Source organism: Coffea arabica, chromosome 4e (assembly GCF_036785885.1).
Source record: "Coffea arabica cultivar ET-39 chromosome 4e, Coffea Arabica ET-39 HiFi, whole genome shotgun sequence".
Classification (NCBI taxonomy): Eukaryota; Viridiplantae; Streptophyta; class Magnoliopsida; order Gentianales; family Rubiaceae; genus Coffea; species Coffea arabica.
Window position 1 is genome coordinate 15150397 of NC_092317.1, and position 17460 is coordinate 15167856.

General features: G+C 35.7%; 1 protein-coding gene across 2 annotated transcripts; it reads right to left on the minus strand.

The window, feature by feature from the left end:
• Nucleotides 1-239: 239 nt before the first annotated feature.
• LOC140006073 (protease Do-like 9) lies at nt 240-14887 on the minus strand. Of its 2 annotated transcripts, none has more exons than XR_011813663.1 (9): nt 14095-14887; nt 13231-13430; nt 12957-13137; nt 7899-8090; nt 1993-2128; nt 1413-1514; nt 1262-1312; nt 1045-1149; nt 240-928 (listed from the first exon to the last, which is right to left on the minus strand). XR_011813663.1 is itself a non-coding variant. In XM_072047706.1 (9 exons), exons 1-9 carry the CDS (start codon nt 14744-14746, stop codon nt 830-832), a joined length of 1815 nt encoding a protein of 604 aa, XP_071903807.1. In that variant the 5' UTR covers nt 14747-14886; the 3' UTR covers nt 240-829. The 2 variants fall into 2 exon arrangements, 1 of the variants encoding a protein (XP_071903807.1); XM_072047706.1 differs by having other exon boundaries at nt 1896-2128; nt 14095-14886.
• Between the last annotated feature and the right edge of the window lie 2573 nt (nt 14888-17460).

Sequence of the window (17460 nt, forward strand, 5' to 3'; positions counted from 1 at the left end):
TTGCAAGGAAAAAAAAATCTGGGCAAAGTCTAAGGAGGATTAAGGGAAGGATACGTATGAAGTTGATGCTCTATATCCGTCTGCATTAAACAAGCCTTTGTCGCAAAATCATAGAGCTGCAGAGAGTAAAAGGATAAACAAGTATGTACAGATAAACATACCTGGTCATTAAGAAGGCAAATTTGCAATGTATGCTGTGAATGTGAGAGAGACATGGCCAAGTAATATGACCCTTCATCTGAATTCAACCTTTAAAAGGCATGCTTTAAATGATCTCCTAACTGAAGGTGATAATGAGATGTATTTTGACTAGTAATAATGATTCATCCTAGAGTCATTCTTCTTACAGTGGATGGGTAAGCCTTCTTACCCTAGCTCCCATTCATTTCTTCCTAATATTTGTCTGAACAAACTGTGCATGCCAATAACTAGCAACATTTGTTCCTTAACAAAAGGGAGTTGGATTACTCCCCTAAAGGGTAAGAGGAACAACCTCCAAAACCCCAAAAAAAAAGGGATACTGAAAGTAAAAGACAAAAAATAGAAATAAAGTAAAACAAACACCTGGGAGGCAACAAGGATAGAAAGAGAGATTGCAGAAGCTTGCAAGTTGACTTCTTTCTCCATTATGCCACCTCATTCACTCGTTACCTACATTTGATTATCATAGTTTAAAACCATACGTGACTAGCTAACTAAAGTCCCTTCTACAGCACAGCACTGATTGATATCCCAGATCCTTATCTCTCAAATAATGTGAAATAATCGAAGCAGAAGAATACTAGGAAAAATGACTGAAGCAAGTCAGATTGTCGTGCAAAATCTGAAGTCATATCTTGAGGTCATCAGACATAGCAGAGGGTATACAGTGGGTAGTAAGAATGTCCAATGTTGCAGCTTTTGCACCCTTAGTCTGGAGGACCACAATCTGCAAAAAAGAGAATTAGATGCAACAAGAAGCAGTCTGCAGAGCTGTGTGACATGTCTGGTGCGAGTCTGTGTGTGTGTGTGTGTGTGTGTGAGAGAGAGAGAGAGAGAGAGTACTTGTTGATATTCCAAATCAAATTGCAAGAACTCATCATTGCAGCTCTCTACCATACTGGCCAGGTTCTTCAAATTTTTAACAGGTTTACCATTGAAAGCCAGAACCTGAGAGCCCCAAAAACACGTATGAACACACAAGGATAAGTATGGTAAGCAAATATCACAAAATAAACATGTCATGAACTTGTAGTGGAAGCAGTGGTATAAAGACTCAAACCTGAGTATTAACGATGTCCTCGTACCCAATATTGATGTCAGCGACGAGTACCTTTAACAAATTTAAAATTGGAAAGCATACGGAAGGTAAGCAGAATCCATCACGATAGCATGCTCTGGCCAGTCAATATTAGAGAAGATAGCGAGAGAACCTGGGAAACCACAACAATTTGTTCATCTGGTGATTTGGGCATTTCATGTAGGAGTTTGTCCAGAAGCTTGACTGGAGCTTCATACTCGTAGTCCTTTCCATACTGCAGTGTACATTTAAATGGTTTAAACCAGTACCAATAAATTCAAATGTTAAAAAAATCAAAATTCCCCAAGTAAATGAAGGCGAAAGGACAAGGATGTTCATATGCCTTTAGAGTTCAAAAAAGCAAACTACAAGATAGCAGCAAACACACAACAGTTCCTTTGGAATCAGCAATTAAAATTTCAGGTCAACAAGTGTCTACCAAATGATGAATTCCAAAATCCAAAATCAAATATGCCAGTTTCCAAAATTATGGTTGTTAGGAAAAGATACAAGCTCCAAGGAGAGCACCATGCAACTCAAAATTAAAACACAATGCTCACAAGAAGAATACATGATTATGCCATCTATCCATGTTATATTGAAACAAAATAAGCACCTCAGATCTCAGATATGGAACTGATACGGTTGTAAACACAAATCCAGCAATGATATAATATGATGGAGGTTTTCCCTTGTTGTGAGCTGGAATCAACCTTCTATGGGATGCGAGTTTAATATTGAATTTGATGGTCTCGGAATTTCGGAGAACCTTGATTGCTGCACTGTCTCCGGTATACTTCTGGGATACAAGGTAACTGAACCCAATTCGTTCTCCATGCCTAAATGGAACTGAAAATCAAAAGCAAGTAAATGATAATCATGATAAACAGAGACAAACGTAAAGATCAACTGCTAATCCGCTGCCATAGCCCAGGACAGCAAAAGCTACAACACCTCCTTTAGATACATCATAATTCATAAAGAAGCTCACCCAGCAAATAGTGTCAATCCCAGTGCTTGAGATGCATGACAAAAAAAAAACTGCCCAAGCTCACAAGGCTCCAAACCTAATTGAAAAAAAATATAAAAAACATAACAACAACAAGGCTCCAAACTGACTTCAACTGGAAAATCCAACCTTCAACGAAAAGTCAAATATACTCTCTTTCCTAGTCACTATATGGCAATTCACACTGCAATAGCTGCAAGAGCCTATTTCTTTTTAGTGTATGCTCATCATAAGAATGTAAGCGGGCCTTCATCCTGACTTGTCTACACTCAGTGACACATATATCCATCAAATGGGTTACATTATCAACATGAAGGCTACAACAGATAGAAAGTCAACATACTTCAATTTGCGAGAACTAACTGGAGCCATTTGACTCCACTAACATGCCAACTCTTACATATTTAAATCATCAAAGATCACAGCTATGTAAGGAAACATATGGATAAAGGTGTAGACTTAGAATCAGCTAAATGTGCAAAACTAAAGTAAACATACCCTAGATAGATAGGTTAACTATGTAAATATGCACCCCCTCCTTCCCTGATGCACAGGACTCTCTAGTGGGCTTCAAAGCTCAGAAAAGGATAGCCACTAACTTATACAAAACACAGAGTAAAAAGAAGGATGATCAAGATAATTAATTCTCCCAGAAAAATGATAATAGCAGAAAGAATAGCATCCTTCAGAGGCAAGATGTGAATCGTTAAACAAAAACAAATGTTTTACTATTAAACATTCTACTTCAGCATTAAAGAACAAGGGCATGCCGACAAGGAAATAATCTTATGTAACACCACAACTGGAAGTTGCAAAGTATTTTGAAGGGGACCACCAAAAAAAATTTCCCTAAAATGTGCAAGGAATCAATCCTTTGTTTAGATGAGGTGGCTTTGCTATTTACCAGTGTTTTAAAGAATCACAGGCTTCTTTTTTCCCCCTTTTTGGTGGGGCTATATGAAGCAACTTGACAAGCATTTGCCAAGGAGATTTGAATCACAATGTATGTTTTTTTATTAAAAAAATTGTAATATAATATCCAACACAATAAAATATCTAGCCAAACAAAAATCAAACACAGAAATGCATCTACCTGAAGAAACTTGCTGAGCGAGAACAAGATTTGATCAGAAAAAATTTGATCAGCAGCAATAAAGGGCAAGAAGCGGTGTTCACCAATGTAGACAAATTTTTAACAAAGTTGACAAGCAGGATCTAAAATGAGCAATACTAATCGCCTCAACATTTCTTATCTCTCATCTTCTTGCATTTTACAAACAACACTCTGAACTTAATAACCTTTCAAATGCTTTTGAAATGAGAGCAACACTGCACGACCATGAGCTTGACATGAACCCGAAAATGATAAAAAAGCAGATCCCAGTATCCACATTGAGGCCTTTTTCTCAATAGCTTATGAAAAGCTATAAGCAGCACTTTTTAAAAGTTAAAAAAAAAAAGGCTACTTTTGAAAATTTGTTATGTTTGAGAAGCTAAAAGCTTTTTCCAAAGGCAACCCACCTGCTTTACCAAAACAGCTTCTCTTAATTTGAAAATAAAACTGCTTTACAAGGTCAAGAATAAGCCCTGAGTATTGACCAAGAAAGGTTAATGTTTCTTCTCTGAATAACTAAATTTTCCACAAAGTACCTAAAATTTTGATATTTAAAGGTTGATAAAACAAGTAGGCAGTGCACTTAAACAAAGTTCTCAACTATTTTAGTTCCTCATATCTCTACCTGCTATCAACCTCCAAAGCAAGATCACAATTTTTCATATTCCTATCTGCACTCAAAATCTGCCATCAAATGTACTCTGAAGTCCACTGACTCCATCTTAACCATCTAGACTGAGACAAACTAAAAATGGGCAGCTCTTAAAGGTATTGTTAGATATCCAAGTTCCTTTCTTGCTGCATGTCCCCAGATGGGGTTCTGTAACAGAAGAGACAAAATTCAGTTAATTGTTTAAATGCTTTTTTGTGCGTGTGTTTGTATGCATATTGACTTTCTTGTGTTCCTAGAGACGAACAAAGAATCAACTGCTCCAGATTTGGATTGTCATTTTAACACTCTTTCTAATGAGCTTGGAATAAGCTATCCAAGCCCCTTGAATGAAGAAACATCCAACAATATAAATAAAATTCACGAATTAAAAGTTGGTGTTAGGTCAAACTGGAGCAAGATTTATGATACCCATAATCCACATACAACATTATCTAATTGCCCATAAACCTTTAGGCATCACACCTAAGGCAAGATTGTATCAGAGTCTTCAAGAAACAAAGTTTGCAGAAATTTGTTAACATACAAAAACACCCTCTCCTCTTAAATGAGAAGTACAGAATATAGTATCCTAAGCTCTTCCATTCCAATTAGGATTCACCTGGTCAGAATAGGAACTAAACTCCTTTTACAAGATTGATATTAAGTCCAAATCAGAATAGATTTCTAAGTCACTGAATGACCATATCCTAAATTACTAATTACCAAGACAGAAATTTCACTAAATACTCCCCACGTACTAAAATTCAGAAGATATTAAAACTCTTAAAATTACTAAATACTCTCCACACACTAAAACTCAGAAAATCTTAAACCTTAAACACGTACTTGAATATACTTAAGACATAATTGAACTCTGATAAACCTATTCATCTTTGAAAGTGTGCCTAATTGAAGCTCAAGCAAATTCTGGAAACCCTAAATCTTGGATTTCTTCAGCCATTTGTCCTAGTTGCACAAAACTCGACCTCAAACTTCGAAATTCGAGACTAAAGAACCCCAAGGTTGGAAATTCGCCCATGAGATAGAAGCACAAGACCTACAAAATATTTCAAAAAATTTGGAGATGGCATAGTCTGAATGTTGTAGTAGCATCTCCAAAGACAATCAATTTTTGGAGCAAATAAAGTAGAAACCTTGTCTTGGTTTCTCTCTGAACTCTCACAACCTTCGATTTTACAGGGAATTCATTCAGATTTTGCTTGGTCCCGACTTATCCAAATTTATGTCCATGAATTCCTTTGGTCAAGCAACATCATCATCCACCTGCATTTCTGAAATTTCCTTGACAAGCAAATCCTCTTTTGCTTCCACCTTAAGATTTCCTTTAGAACTTTGAAAAACTATTATTTTTTTCCTCCTCATCAAGTGAATTAAGACCCTTAAGCGATTCTGAAATTTCAGGCAATTCAAACTTGACGCTGATTTAGAATCAGCAACAAAATTTCCGAATTTTCAGCCTCAAAGGATTAATAACCACATCCTTTTCTGGTTGTTGGATCACCAATGAACAAAACTCCTTCTTTCTGTCGTAACGGCTTCTCAACTTCATCTGGTTCGTCCAACATCTGCTGTCCAAAACTATTGGCCTTGGAGCTGCTCATGCAGTTACTAGGTTTTTTCATTATCAATCCACCATTAATAAATTTCCTTAATCACAGTTCAGCATCAACCACACCAACAAAGGCATCTTAATATGATAGGTTGCCATCATTCCTTTTTTCCACCCTGAGTGGCCAGGCATTGCTGCATAATGGCTTATTATTGAGCCGTTGCAATTGTAACAGTACTGGCTGAGCCTGGGCACTTGTGATTTGCCCACCAAACCCCCCCCCCCCCAAAAATTACAAAAAAAAAAAAAAACCTTTGTCTTTTTCTTTTTTTTTTTTCTGTTTCTGCACCACAATTCGAACCAAAACCTCCAGGCAAGGTTCTGGTTCCAGGAGACAGTTCCTATTCTGGTTCAAACTAGAACCATGTCCACCCCTACGCCTTAAGACTTAAAATTCTAATTCTATATTGTAACAACATTTGAAGAGTTAAATTCACATCACTCTAAAACTATCTTGAGATCCTAAGAATAACCATCGACTAGGGGTGGCCATGATTGCAGTTCCAACTGGAAACTGCACTGTTGCATAGCAACTGCAGTTCTTCCTATCAAAACCAGCACCTGAAACATGAACCATGATTGGAACCTCACCTAGAGGTTCTGGTTCGAACTGTGACCCCAACAAAAATGAAAAGGGGAAAGCGGGTTGGGGGCAGAGGTCATAAGTAGGCTGTGGGCAACAGCCCAAGCCCAGCTGTTACTACCGCAACTGTTCAAGATTAAGCCATTACTTAGCAATGACAAGAAAGAAGGTAGCTACGGATCGTTTTACAAACAACTAAAAAGCAAGCATCCTCAAGAGTTTGATACTGACAGAAAACAAATGCAATTTAGCAGCGTCACTACTTCTAAGCTTTCTTTAATTTGATTGAATGATGAAACAGAAAAGAATGAATTAGCAAAAATGGTGGCTATCAAACATTTATCCATTGATTTTGGTAAGCAATTAGGTGTTATTAACTATTGTCGAAATGCTTTGAATCCTCAAGCTGGATGTGCTGTTAGGACAAATTCTAGCAACTGCAGCATAAACTGTGGAGATGGAAAAAACTTTTGGTGCCCATGAAAGTATTTCAGATTGACACCTGATCGAAATTAATTTCCAAAACACTAGAAATTCAAGCATGCGTGAATGATTGGATTCAAGTAGAGCATAGAAATCAAGAAATAAAGAAAAGTGAAGATGAAGAGTTCTTTCACACAAGCATCTATGAGATCGAGTTATTGAGATGTTTTTCCCTTCTCATCTTATTGTATTTACTATTTCGTATGAAGAATATCAAGTTCAAGTATCAACATTCAAGAACATTATGTATTTTTTTTCTTTTCAAAACAATAAGAATAGAAAAAATATGAGGTACCTTTTCCTAGACTGTGTTATCATATTTCTTTTTCTTGTTGCTAACAATACAATAATATAAAGTTCTAGTATTCTTCTGAACTCATTGCCTTTATTTTTGCCTTGTTCTAAATTCATTGTCTTATTACTTGGAAATCAATTTAATAAACGTAAATGTAACCAGAAAGAGCAGTAACTGTACCCAGAAAAAACTGTAACAGCAACCTTTACAGTTAAGGAACCAACACCGAAACCATTCCTACCTGCAACAGGCAGTTCCAAAACCATAGTGATGTCTATTAAGGGGTACTTTGGTCCTTGTAGCTAGGAAATTTTCAGCCATTGTACGATTGAGCTTTGTTTAGTTATTTAATTGCAACATAGATGGATAAAAAGGAACAAAGAAATAACAAAGTTACCATCCTAATATGATTTATAAGAGGGGCTTCTATCAAAGCAGTAAACCTCCACCATACCCAATAAAAAGGAACAAAGAAATAAAGTGGTTGTCACACACATATTACTATGCATGGGACGAATAGGAAGGAGTGTTCTTTAAATAAGGAATACCATAAAAGTTGAATACAACATAACATTCAAGTTTTTTAAAAATAATAATATTCTAGAAACAGAACCCATTACAACAATAATAAAGAAAGTTAGAAAATGATCAAACAAAATAGAAAAAGAAGAGAGAAGAAAGACAAACAGAATGAGAGCTAATGTATGTGAATAACTGCAATACAAGAATAAACTATAAAGAAATCCGGAAAAGAAGAGTGACAATCACCAGTACTAAAAGGCATACATGAAGTTAAGTTTCAACAAACTCAGTGCCACAAATGCAAGTCTAACAAATGTATTACAGAAATTACCTGTTCCATCATTTGCAATGTCAACTCCATCAAAGCTAAGGATAATATCTGATGGCTTCAACAAATCTGATTCTGGAGCAGTAGGATCAATTCTTCTTATACGAACACCCTTCTGATCAGGTTTCATTCCCATTGATAATCGTAGATCTGGATTTTCCATCTTCTGCCACTCAACCCCAAGTATTGGGAAACCTATAACAGGATGAATGATGAAAATTTCCTAAAACAAAATGGTTAACAGTTCAAGGCCTTAAAAGAAAACCAGCTAAAGCAGGAAAGCACGAAGACTACTTTGGAGAGATGCTTTGTACATGACTACAATGTTTTCACAGAATTTTACAGCTCCTTGTGTACTTCACCTATAAATATTAGATTCAACCAATATTTGGAAGCCATCTACCTAAAGGAAAATCTCGACCCCTTGTCTTCCTATATGACTGAAGGTGAAATAAAAAGATACGGTAAGTAAAAAATTGTTCTTCCTCAGTCAATCAACATGAAGCTCAAAAAAACTAGACTATCAAAGTTTGACCACCTGAAGCTAGACCAAACTAGGTGATTTTGTAATTTATCCCACTATATTTGCTATATTTGCTAAAACCCTGTGGCAAATATCATTCAATCAGACAACAAGTTTTCCAAAACATACAGGGAACAATGGATTTAAGTAATATACTGCCCTTTTCTTTTAAATTTCTTTTCATTGATCAAATGCATGCATATTTTCAGATTAAAGACTTAACTTGCAGAGGCACACTGGATGTTAGGCTGTTCCAACCCAACCAGCCCACTATTCCAACCAAAAAGAATAGAAAATGACAGAGGAACTTGTGTGCGCTATATTCAAAATAAAGTCACCATCCTTAGCCTCCTCTTCCCTATCTCTCCTCTTTCTTCCTCCCACGGATGTTTTGTACTAATTTCATTAACTAATTGAGCAAATATCTCAGAGATCGGAAGAAGAGAGGTTGTGAATAAATTACTGAAAGAATAACCTCAAGCAACGTAAAACTTTTAACAAAGAAATCACGCTACTTCACACATGGAACCAGCTTAAAGAGTACTGATCGAGAATCCAAGTTTAATGAATCAAGGTCTTGAATTGAAATTCTGCATGGTTGAAGATAATTGGATGAGAAATATAGAGAGTAAAATTTAATGCTAGCTCAATCTACACCATCTACCCAGTTTGGCTTCAGCATATTAGCCAGCGTACCCATATTTGAGCTTTCAAAGAATCACTTTACATTGCTGATTAGTCGGAGTAATTTCAAGTGAAGAAAAGGAACAATTTGTTTTGTTAACTTTTCCCAAAACCATGAGTACCCAACACTATCATACATTGGATTAATTCATCAATCAGCAAATAATCCTTGAAATTTTGGAAAAGTTATGTAAGCCAAAAGAATATGCCCAATAATTAGAAAAATAAGTGAATTAGCCAAATTAATCCAATTATTAATTATTTTAACAGTATATCTTGTTTATTACAATCAACTTACTCAGATATTGGTCAAGACGGCATTAGGAATAAATCTTGTCAAAGATTAAAACTAGCTAAGGCATTGTAGAAAAACATTCAACCTTTTTGGAGCCAATGACTGAGAGAAAGTAGTGAATTCCTAGTCAAAACACGTATGTAGAAGGCCACATCAGATTTGCCGCTTTCTCACACACTAACACAAAAAGTAACAGCACAAGCTGAAAGGACAAAGACAAACATGCATTTGTGGATCCATGACCTGTACTAAGCTAGGCATTTGTACATTGCTCAAGAAAGTCAATGCAGCATAAAGCTCGTAGCGTATATTTCTAATTTTGTAGATTATATCTTCTTCACGTGACATTGTTGTCAACTTTTAATTCGTCCAATATCTTCGGTAAGGGACAAGTGTATAATTTTAACTATTCAGGGGAGTAAGGCAATTTAATGAAACAAATTTTGAAAAAGTTCAACTCTTCTAGCTTAATAATCAAATTTTCAAACTGCAACTCCAGTTCAAACAACTGCAATAAGTCAATTGAACCAGGTAAATATTATTCAGGGCTTAGAATAAGATCTAAACAAGCACATTAAGGTTACATGCGTCTGCTAAGATGGTTATTTAAGCTAACAAGTAGCTTTGGTAACAAATTTGGGACTGTATTTTTAAAGCTCCCTTGATGTACACCTAACTTCAACACTAAACCTGAAAATTGTATGAGCAAATTTGTGTAAATTTCTTCTAAATGTAGAAGACATTCAATATTCCTTAGTATCTTTCCCGCACATAACTAATAGTATGAACAATGAATGATGAAGGAATTTGCAGCTTAACATCCAGGAGAGGCAAAAACCAGCTACCATACAGAATATGGGACCTTAGTAGGCCCATGTTGGGAAATCTTGCAGCCCAACATCATATGCAGACCAAGAAATCTATCCCTGTTAGGACCAGGGACACAACTTACTTCTCCAATTCTGCTGTTTCAAGCCATATTAGTTACTTCTTCTAGTCAAATACTTAAGCTATATTAATCTAATGCCCAATTTGATGTAACCAAAGAAAATACTTCATAGTAGGCAACTAGCTTGAAATAACATCAATTAGCGAGCAATTACAAAGTACATCACGACAAAAAACATGGAGCTGATTGTAGAAAGTGGGTTTTGTAACAAGTAACATTCAATTTTCAGATATTCTGAAGCAAGTCTTCCTAGGAGTGATTCCTCATTGCTAGGGATCAATAACAAAGTACACCACTACATCAGCAGAGACTTGTACTAATAGATAGTTTTTACATGTAAGACTTCATAGACAAAAGACTTTATGGCAAAGTCGAAAGGATAGACAAGTCACTTATGCTACCTTTTAGTGGCCTGCTTGAACTCAAGCTGTGGCCAAGTGTCAACTTCCAACCTCATTAAATTCCTTAAAAAGAAGAAAATCTTAGACACTCCATTCAACATTCTTAAGCAGCATGACCCAACAATTATTTCTGGATGAAGAGCTAGCAACATTTTAGATAGATGAATTAAAACGTGAAGGGTTGGATGCACAACTTCCATAGTGATCATTAACCATGAATACTTATTGACATTTCTTCATAAGTTTGATAGAAGCTTAAGCACAATAAGATTGAGGATCAAGATAAAGAAAATCCTTCTCAGTTTAGACAGTTATTCGTATTTGTAAAACCTGAAAAATTTCATGCATCTATATGTGTGTGTGTGTGTAAACAGTTAAAAAAGTTTTAAAATGTATCAAGCTAAGGCCCACTCTGTGAGCAACTTGTGCTCACCATAGTGGGAAGTATGACTTCCAAACAACGTTATTGTTAGTATCTTAAATTAAAACACACAAGTGCATAACCTTATAGAAATTCTCTTTCTATATTATGATTTTGATACAAAAGCAAGCATTTGCTGCTCTCAGTGCTGCTTCCCTACAGCTGAACTGCCCTATTGTCAAACTATTTATCCAAGAATTTTCTTCAAATCTAACAACTAAGGAATTTCTCATAACTTCTGTAACTGCCAGTATCCATCATGTAATTACATATGTGAATAACATTGCACCAGGGAGTCCAACCCGATAGACTCATTTTCATATCATCCTTGTGGCTCAAAGTTGAAGACCAAACAAGAAGTCACCATCAACTTGTTAAACTAAGACATTCTACTTAATAGTTGTGTATTTTACCAAATCAAGGTGGCAACTGTACAAAAGTTAACTACCTGCACGTGCTGTTACTACCGCATCATGATTTACCACACAGAGGAAGGCTCGTGACCCAAGTTCTGTAACTTTTAGCAACTGGATGAGATTTTGCAACCCAGTTAAGCACTTTATCACCAAAAGTAGATTTAAGATCATAGTAAAAGTTGGCTGAATACATTGAGCTGTCATTGAGTTTGAACAAAACAGTCTTGCCACAATCATTTGTGGATATTTAGCTTTTCAAAGTGGTAGCACCTGAATTACCAATCTTCAGTGGGCATTTGACTTGTTACCTTCCTACCATACCAATCCTGTGGAAGGCATTTAATGGGTGAAATTATTTGATTAAACCAAAGTCTAGAACGTAAACAATATGTAATAAGAATGTAGTTGAGAAGCACATGGATGTTGTTCTCGATAACTAAGATTATCGACTTAACATAAGCCTTTTCAGCCTTTCACTAGTCTTTTGTTTTCCCCCAGCAGCCTTTCACTAGCCTTGAGTGGATATATAGGGTTTAGGGATGATGTTGTCTAAATATCCATATTGATTTTCCTCTCATCAAAATATATGCATAAGACCATCACAAGCACATGGATTTTCCTCATGATCTGCATAAGTTCAGAGATTGACAACTATAAGTCGGCCCACCATTATTTGAATTGATTCTGTTACAACTTTGTTTGATCTGACTTAATAGCTTAATTACAAGAAGAGTTTCCAAATCCAAATAAGGTGCCATACTTTTGACTTGGCATTTAAAGCGAATGCAATAAGGTAATAATGTCTAGAGATGTTACATTAGGGTTTAGGGATGATGTGGTCTAGAGACGCACATCAATTTTCCTCTCATCATAAGATATGCATAAAAGCATTACAAGCACATAAATTTTTCTCATTATCCGTACATAAGGTTCACAAGCACATAAATTTTTCTCATCATCACAAGCACATAAGTTTCAGAGACTGACAACTATAAGTCGGCCATATATTATTTGAATCACTTCTGTTACTACTTTGTTTGATCTGACTTAATAGCTGAGTCTTGCATTTAGTTACAAGAAGATTTTCCAAGTCCATTAAAGGTACCATACCTTTGACTTGGCATTTAAAGCGAATGCAATAAGGTAATGATGTTGTCTCAAACTTATTTCTACAAAGTAATTTGTACTTTCATTTAATAAAAAAAACTCAAGCTACAAGAAAATTGACAACTGGACACAAAAAGGCCAAATTGAACTTTACAGATTACACATGTACAGGGTGATAGAGGAACATTGACAAAGAGATGGCAGAAAAAGCAGAGGAAGCGATACAATAGAACACCAAGAAGTCCTACAGCACTTGAGCCCATACCAGTATATGCTCCATTCTTCTCATAGTCTTTAATGAAGTGCAAGATGACAGGAGTTGGTATGACATAACCAATATTCTCCACATCCTCGTGTTTAAGGGATTGAAATGCAATACCCACGCAATTACCCTTTTCATTGAAGGCAGGACCGCCAGAATTTCCAGAGTTTATGGCAGCATCTATCTGCAAAAATCACCATAAATGCAAGAAACCAATTTCAGCAATCAGTCAGCAAGCATAAACTTGAGCATAACAGTCAAATGAAAAACAAAGTACCTGTAACCCCAGAAGTTCAGTGGATCCATGTACGTAAGACAGAATTTCTATACGTGAAACAACACCACTTGTCACAGAAATCGTGTCTCCCCCAATTGGGTACCCAACAACTGTCACTGCATCTTGAAGTGCAGGCAAATCTCCAAATTCTACAGGGGATACCCCTTCCCAGAATTCATCATCCTCCACTGTAAGCATAGCTACAGCATCAAAGAAACCAAAATGAACAACAAAATATGGGGAACAAATATAGGAGACGATATCCAATAGATCTAATCAACATTCTTATTAACCTTTTAATGATTTACAACCAGAAGTATCTGAAGAAAGCAGCAAGGCAATTAACAATCGATCCTACATGCATCCACCAAGAACGAGCAATCATCCAATAGCTGCATTCGTTATCTTTTATTGCTCCCCCTTGATTGGTGGACAAAGTATAATCCTCAAGATTATCTCTTTTTTTTTCCCTCCCTCTTCCACTGAAAATCCCTAGTAACTTGAACCTCATGCTTTCTGCATCCAACAGGACAAGATTTACAAGCAACAAACTTATGCATCACCAACCCCACAATCTACATTAGGATTACCACAATCCAAGCATTACTCTCCCCCTCCCCTCCCCCCCCCCCCCCCCCCAAAAAAAACAACAAATAAAAAAATAACATTAATCTTTTCCCAAAAAACAATAGCAACCTTTTCCAAATAAAACAATCCAAGCATCAATTTTTTCCCCAAACAAATCCAAGCATCAGTCTTTTTGTTTGTCAAGTATAAAAAACGGCAGAATCATTCAGATAAACTACAACAATTAACACAAGAACACCAAAAAACAAAGCAAAACACAAGCTTTCAGCCTCTTACCAATATCACATTCAGTTCCAATGGCAAGAACAGTGGCGACATACTTAGTATCCGATCCTCTCTTCTTCAATTTCACCTGCGTATAATGCTCGACTGAATGCGCATTCGTCAAAATCCTCCTCCCACTGATCACAAACCCACTACTACTCGAACTATACTGCCTCTTCCGCTGCCACGGGAGCGAAAAATTCGGCTCCGTGTGAACACAAAACACTTTCACCACAGCATCCATCGCCGGGACCACCCTCGCCGCCGCAGCAACACTCTCCCCCGCCGCCACCATGGAGGAGGAAATGAGGGAAGCGGTGGGGCCGTTGTTAGCTTTGTCTAGGAGAAGGCGAGTAGGGGAGGCGGCTCTTATGGCTTTGGAGGGTTCCGACGAGGGCAATTTCGTCTTCTTGGGTGGGCGACCACGGCGGCGACGCTCGTGATTGGACGACTGAGAATGGTTGTGGTGGTGGTGGTGGTGGTGCGGGTCGATGAGCTCGACGTTGCTGACGGAGAAAACGACGTCGTCGGAGTTAGCGGTCGGGCTTGAGCTCGGGCCCGGGACTGAGCCCGGAATTGTTGGGGTGTGGTTCTGGTCTAGTTCTAGCGTTTCCGAAACGGGGATTTTGGGCTTCCGGCCGCGTTTTCTTTTGTGGTCCACCATGATTCTTTGAAATTTGGTCAGTAGGTGAATTTGTGAGTGGGATAGCGTGTGAAAATTTTGCAGATTTTCAATTTGCAGGAAAGGAGGAAAGAGAGAGGGAGAAATGTTTCGCAGAGTTCCCTCTATTAAGCTCCACCAAACTGAGGGAAGAAGAGTCGCGGGATACGACATCGTTTTGCTCCCATTTCGTTTTGGTTTTTTTCTCGTGGTTTTTTTTTTTTTTTGATAAAAAATGGGATAAAGTAATAAGTTTGTCACGAAGTTTGTATAATTTGTAAATTATGGGGGGGAAAATGTGAGTTGGATAGATGGTATATTATTCAATTGATGTAGAAAATGTTGTCTCACCTTTAAATTACTTTCATGACCTCACTTCATTGTCATCACATTATGCAATTTACCTTGTCTTTGCTAATCACTAAATTTGCAGATGGACACAAAATGTCATTTACTCCTTTCCATTTATTCTCTAATTCATCAAAGTTTTAGCAAAATGGGAAAAATTCTTGCATTGAGTTATACAATAAAGATTATATTAAAAATTATAAATCTAACAAAAAAATCTGAAGAAGAGATTTAATAAAGAAAATCAAATATTAAAGAAAACTCTCACTAGAAACTTTAGAGAAAAGAAAACTTTCATCTGAAAACCTAACAAAAGTTAAGTCATAGCAGGACATTAATCGCAGACATATGTTAGAAAAAATAGAATGTTTTAAGGAAGACTCTCAAAGAAATCATTTACAAAGGATTTAATGTTGTTGTTGATAGAGGGTCTGAATTAACGGTTTGAAAAAGAATAAAGGCAAATACTTTATCCTTGACTCCTTTTTCTTTTTTTCGTTTTAGTTCCCTACTTCTTTCATAATAGAAGAAGACTTAATTAGACAAAGTGGCGATTATTAGTAGAAGATTGCCAACTATGAAGTTTACAGCTTGATCTTTATAAGTTTCAGTTATCGAAATTTTATCATGTTGAAATGAATTTGAATGATATGTATTCCTTGAAATATTGGAAGTTAGTCCTGTATTGATTTCCTAGTTATAATTCATGAAATATATAGTATAACACTGCACATTTTTTGTTCTACTATTAGTTTGATGCCATACTGCTCTTTATTTTATTGTATTTTTATTTTTGAATACTTGTTTTTTTCATAAAAAAAATATGAATGAGAGATTAAAAAAAAAAACACTTTGGTTTTTATGTATTATACGTTTAGCTCTTTTTTCTTTTACATTCTTTTTATTGGCCATCAACTTCTTAACTTATTTTTTTATCACATATTTTGTAATTGCTAAACAAGTATGAGAAAAGAAAGAAAATAAAGCATGAAGTCTAAATAAATTCTTTGACCATATAGAAGTTTTAACTCTCCAAAAGCTTTTGTCAGATTTGGAACTCTTCTCCGTGCAAATATACTATCATAGAGGTTTGCAGATGACAATAATATAGAATCACATATTTACAAATAGAACTTTTTATATTTCTTAACACTAACATACAAAAATATAGTTTCCACATATTTTAACTAACATCTATTTCAATACAGCAACATGCTACAATTCATGCAATAGATAAATGTAAATGGAAAGTCATCGAAACTACTGAATTTTTTTCACAAAAGTGTAAATATGAAAATAGGTTTCTAGAAAATTGAGTTTGAAGCAAATTTTGAAAAAAAAAAAAAAAAAGTTTAGTTCAATCAACGCAGTATGCTGTTAATTTCAGTTCAAGTCAATATACAATAATTTGACCTTAATAGATCCCTTTTCGGCTTGATTTATTATCATTACAAAACATGGAATATATCCAGGGTATTATTTATCACTTGAATGCTTAAGTAACAACTTTTTCTAACAAAATCTCCAATAACTATGTGGGTGATAGTGAATTATATTTAAACTCCACCTTTTCATCTACAAGTGCAATGAGTATATATAAATATACCAAGGATTCAATGGGAATCTCATAGGGAAAGAACAACCAAGTAATAAAATGTGTCAAACTACTCTATTATTTCAATAACCAAATGGTGCAAGAGCCTTAAATACAACGAAGATAAATTTATCAATTACAAAACACCAACAAATCGACAAATTCCAATATTCACTAGCAATAAAAAACTACTAGGACTTTGTATTTTGTCACTTGTCCTAGTTAATGAAAACTTTCAATTGATTGATTTTTTTCACTTTATGTTAATCCATGGTATAATTTCCTACAGTATATGGTACTTGCTTTCACTAGTGCACTCGCCATACCATATCAAGTTCATATATTTTCTTAGAAATAAACTATATATAGATTAATTAGGTTCTTTAAAATTACTTGTTTTAATTACAAAAGTGTGCCTTTAGTTTCATGAGTCTACAATCTAAGTGAAATGCTTTAATCAACTAGTATTGAATGGTAGATTCACTATAAACATGAAAATACAAAAGTATGAATAATTTGAACAAAACATAACATTGACCAACAAGAATTATACCATGTATTAGGGTACAAATGGTTCTATCTTGACCCTAAGTACAAATAACTTAGCCAGACACAGAAAAATCAAAAGAAAGCTTTATAACAACATTGAAATAAACATGCATTTAATAAAATAAATGGAAAAAAGGGTAAAGAAACTCTTATTCTAAAATAGGGGAAGAGCTTTTTATCCTCTTCCTCTAGGTTTCTTCTGATTAGGTTTATAAGGCTAGGAAAG